Source organism: Palaemon carinicauda, chromosome 27, assembly GCF_036898095.1.
Source record: "Palaemon carinicauda isolate YSFRI2023 chromosome 27, ASM3689809v2, whole genome shotgun sequence".
Lineage (NCBI taxonomy): Eukaryota > Metazoa > Arthropoda > Malacostraca > Decapoda > Palaemonidae > Palaemon > Palaemon carinicauda.
This window is the reverse complement of record NC_090751.1, coordinates 99,609,133-99,614,020: the sequence shown is the minus strand read 5'-3', so window position 1 is coordinate 99,614,020 and position 4,888 is coordinate 99,609,133. Positions and strand designations below refer to the sequence as shown.

General features: G+C 43.8%; 1 protein-coding gene across 1 annotated transcript in view; it reads right to left on the bottom strand.

Annotated features, from left to right (window-relative positions):
• Positions 1 to 2,427: 2,427 nt before the first annotated feature.
• LOC137621059 (uncharacterized) overlaps positions 2,428 to 4,888 on the bottom strand; it is a 6,835-nt gene continuing 4,374 nt past the window's right edge. The window contains exons 3-4 of the mRNA XM_068351498.1: positions 2,976 to 3,532; positions 2,428 to 2,703 (exon numbers count right to left, since the gene is read on the bottom strand). Of these exons, the coding sequence (XP_068207599.1) occupies positions 2,428 to 2,703; positions 2,976 to 3,532 (833 nt within the window). The remainder of the gene's footprint in view (positions 2,704 to 2,975; positions 3,533 to 4,888) is intronic.

Here is a 4,888-nt window from a genome sequence, read left to right as displayed (position 1 = left end):
TTACTTAACACATTTTTTATTTACAAAATTTTTATTAGGTATAACAAAATTACAATGATCACTTTTCTTATCTATATTCTTTTATATATGGGTTATTTCTTAATTGAGTTTCATCAAAACGTACTGAATAAACTACTAGCTTTGATTTCTCTCTAAAGCAGTTACTTAACACAATTTAATTTACAAAATGTAAAGGTGTAAAGGTCGCTCACAAAATTTTAGAAGTTTGATTCCAGGTCTAAATTCTAGAAGTTTGATTCCAGCTCTACATTCTGGAAGTTTGAGTCCAGTTCTAAATTCTAGAAGTTTGATTCCAGCTCTAAATTCTGGAAGTTTGAGTCCAGCTCTAAATTCTAGAAGTTTGATTCCAGCTCTAGATTCTGGAAGTTTGATTCCAGCTCTAGATTCTAGAAGTTTGATTCCAGCTCTAAATTCTAGAAGTTTGATTCCAGCTCTAGATTCTTGAAGTTCGATTCAAGCTCTAAATTCTAGAAGTTTGATTCCAGATCTAAATTCTAGAAGTTTGATTCCAGCTCTAAATTCTAGAAGTTTGATTCCAGCTCTAAATTCTAGAAGTTTGATTCCAGGTCTAAATTCTAGAAATTTGATTCCAGCTCTAAATTCTAGAAGTTTGAATCCAGCTCAAAATTCTAGAAGTTTGGTTCCAGGTCTAAATTCTAGAAGTTTGATTTCAGCTCTAAAGTCTAGAAGTTTAATTCCATCTCTAAATTCTAGAAGTTTAATTCCAGCTCTAGAGTCTAGAAGTTTAATTCCAGCTCTAGAATCTAGAAGTTTAATTCCAGCTCTAGAATCTAAAAGTTTAATTCCAGCTCTAGAATCTAGAAGTTTGATTCCAGCTCTAATTTCTAAAAGTTTGATTCCAGCTCTAAAGTCTAGAAGTTTAATTTCCAGCTCTAGAATCTAGAAGTTTGATTGCAGCTCTAATTTCTAGAAATTTTATTCCAGCTCTAATTTCTAGAAATTTGATTCCAACTCTAAAGTCTAGAAGTTTGATTCCAGCTCTAAAGTCTAGAAGTTTGATTCCAGCTCAAGAATCTAGAAGTTTGATTCCAGCTCTAGAATCTAGAAGTTAATTCCAGCTCTAGAGTCTAGAAGTTTAATTCCAGCTCTAGAGTCTAGAAGTTTAATTCCAGCTCTAGAGTCTAGAAGTTTAATTCCAGCTCTAGAATCTAGAAGTTTAATTCCAGCTCTAAATTCTAGAAGTTTGATTCCAGCTCTAATTTCTGGAAATTTGATTCCAGCTCTCAGATTTCTTCCTAATCTAGTGGTTGAATTTGTGGCACTTCTGAAACCCGCATTTTGTTGAAAATGCTTTTCTGTTGTGGTCACTGTCTGGCGTTCTGCCGGACTGGGGTTAGAGTCCCTCTCAAGCTTGATAGTTTCTTGTAGTGAGCGCTACCTCACTATCCTTGTGAGCAAAGATGGGGGTTGGTTTAGGGAACTTATGTGTCTACCTGCTGAGTCGTCAGCTGTTATTGCCTGGTGCTCTCTGCCTGGGTGGAGAGGAGTCTTGGGTCTTGGGTCTCCAGGGCATTGTCCAGCCAGCTAGGGCAAAGTCACTGCCCCTAGGCGCTATCATTCATGAGTGGCCTTTAAACGTTTAAACAGTTTGACACAAGTCTCTTTTTTATAGTTTATGGATTAATTTGAAGATTACTGTTAGTCGTAAAATATCTTATATTTCCTTATTACCTCTTATATATGATTCATTACCTCCGCCAACGAAGTTAGGAGGTTATGTTTTACCCCCTGTTTGTGTGTTTGTGAATAGGTTCTTGGCCACAATTTTAATTCTAAAGTAATGAAACTTGCAGGGATTAACTGTTATGTAAAATTCTGGAAATGATAAGATTTTGGAAGGTCAAGATCAAAGCCACAGTCAAGCAAAATGTCCAATTCACGTAATCACCCATAAGTTTGGACATCGTTGTCACAGTGACTTTAAACTTGGTACATATTTGAGTGTATGAAAATCCACGCCAACTAAGACATGTTAAGGTCAAAGGTCAAGGCCAAGGTCGAGCAAAAGGTCGAGAATAAGCTGCCGAGGCAGAGGTCTGCCCATTATTGAGGCCCCTCTAGTTAGTTGTCTATATCCTTTCTGCCTATGGCTGCTTTCCCTGTTGGATCCCTTAGCCTTGTATTATTTTTCTGTTCCAACTAGCAGCTTGGCTAGTGATGATTAGTAAATATTTCCGTCTCTTAATCTTTAATATAAATACAAACGTTAATAACACTCTAATCACTGGAGTACTGAAGTGAAATCCCGTTGATTTAAGATAATTCATTGAGTCTTGGTGAGAATTCCGAATAATTTCTCTTCTTTGATATATATTTATATATATGAGATGGACGCAGCTTTGATTCGCGGCTCGATATCACTGAAGTGTCCCGAAAGGGAGGAAATTAAGGCGTCCATCGGAATTTCGAATTTTGAAATAGAATTGCGACTGAAACCTTTAATATATGAGGAGGAGGAGGAAGAGGAGGAGGATGAGGAGGCGGCGGCAGGGTCGGGTTAGTGGGCAGGAGGGGGATGAGAAGGCGTAGAAGTGAGAGGGAGAACAGAAGCGAGAATAGTGAGAGGCAGGACGGGAGGGAGAAGAGCGAGAGGCGGGACGGGAGGGAGAAGAGCAAGAGGCGGGGCGAGAGGGAGAAGAGTGAGAGGCGGGACGGGAGAGACTGAGAGGTAGAATGCAAGGGAGAAGAGTAAGAGATGGAGCAGAAGGGAGAAGAGAGAGAGATGGAGCAGAAGGGAGAAGAGAGAGAGATGGAGCAGAAGGAAGAAGAGAGAGAGATGGAGCAGAAGGAAGAAGAGAGAGAGAGATGGAGCAGAAGGGAGAAGAGTGAGAGATGGAGCAGAAGGGAGAAGAGTGAAAGATGGAGCAGAAGGGAGAAGAGTGAGAGAGGGAGCAGAAGGGAGAAGAATGAGAGGCAGAATGCAAGGGAGAAACGTGAGAGGCAGAATGCAAGGGAGAAGAGTGAGAGATGGAGCACGAGGGAGAAGAGCGAGAGGCGGGACGGTAGGGAGAAGAGAGAGAGGCGGGACGGAAGGGAGAAGAATGAGAGGCGGGACGGGAGGGAGAAGTGCGAGAGGCGGGACGGGAGGGAGAAGTGCGAGAGGCGGGGCGGGAGGGAGAGTGCGAGAGGCGGGGCGGGAGGGAGAAGTGCGAGAGGCGGGGCGGGAGGGAGAAGTGCGAGAGGCGGGGCGGGAGGGAGAAGTGCGAGAGGCGGGGCGGGAGGGAGAAGTGCGAGAGGCGGGGCGGGAGGGAGAAGTGCGAGAGGCGGGGCGGGAGGGAGTAGTGCGAGAGGCGGGGAGGGAGGGAGAATTGCGAGAGGCGGGGCGGGAGGGAGAAAAGCGAGAGGCGGGGCGGGAGGGAGAAGAGCAAAAAGCAGGACGGGATAGAGAAGTGAGAGGCGGGACGGGAGGGGGAAGAGTGAGAGGCGGGAAAGGAGGGAGGAGGAGGAGGTAGTGGTGATGGTGGTGGTTTTGAAGAAAGACCAGAGCAGGCTAATGAGAAAGGGAGAAGACTGACCAGAGTTGGTTTATTAGATAGAAGGGAGACCAGGACATGTTAATGAGACAGTGAGAACATTAGCCACGGCAGATTAAAGGGAGAGTGGACAGAGAACACTGACTAGAGCAGGTATTGCTAGAATGGGAAGATAAGTCAGAGCAGGTTAATTAGGTAAGAGGAAGATTGACCAAAGCAGGTATTTGAGAAAAATTTACCAGAGTAGGATAATGGGGTAAGAAAAAGATTGACCACAAAAGGTTAATGAGAGAGGTTATGTTGACTGGAGAAGGTTAATCAGAGATTGGGAAGATTGACCAGAGCAGGTTAATGAGAAGAGTCTGGGAAGATTGACCAGAGCAGGTTAATGAGAAGAGACTGGGGAGATTGACCGGAGTAGGTTAGTGAGAAGAGACTGGGAAGATTGACCAGAACAGGTTAATGAAGAGATACTAGGGAGATTGACCAGAGCAGGTTAATGAGAAGAGACTGGGAAGATTGACCGGAGCAGGTTAGTGAGATTAGGAAAATTGACCGGAGTAGGTTAGTAAGAATATTAGGAAGATTGACCAGAGCAGGTTAGTGAGAAGACTAGGTAGATAGACCATAGCAGGCTGGTGAGAAGACTAGGAAAATTGACCAGAGAAGTTAATGGGAAGATTAGGAAGATTGAACAGAGCAGGTTAATGTGAAGACAAGGAAAATTGACCAGAGCATTTTAATGAGAAAGAGTAGAGAGATTGACCAGAGCAGGTTAATGAGAAAAGACTAGGAAGATTGACCAGGGAAGGTTAATGAGAAAAGACTACGAAGACTAACCAGAGCACACCAGTAAGACTTGAGAGAAGAATTTCCAGAGCAGGTTAATAAGAGAGAGAGAGGGAGATAGACGACTGACCAGGGTAGATTAATTAGAGACAGGAATAGTGATCAGAAGAGGGTAATGAGAGAAGCTTCCTGTAGAAGGTCAAGGAAAGTGGGAGCATGTTAATTACGTAAGGGTAAGAGTAGAGAGTGTGTGTTGATTAGGTCTGTCAGTGACCAGACTGGGTTAATGAGAGAGGTGGAGGAATAGATCTTTCAAGTCAAAAGGAGAGGAAGCTTTGTTAGAAGTCGAGGACGTGGTATCAAGGGTGAGGTGTGAGGAATGACTGCAGGAGAAGGTTCATTGGTGGTGGTGGTGGGGATATTTTAGCTTTGGGGTGTGAGGAATGACCTAAGCAGGAGGCTGTGGGTGAGGAATGACCTAAGCAGCGAGCGTAAGGTTAAGAATGACCTGAGCAGGGAGTGTGAGGTAAGGAATGACCATATCAGGGGAGTTATGGGTGAGGAATGATCTGAGCAGGAGGCTG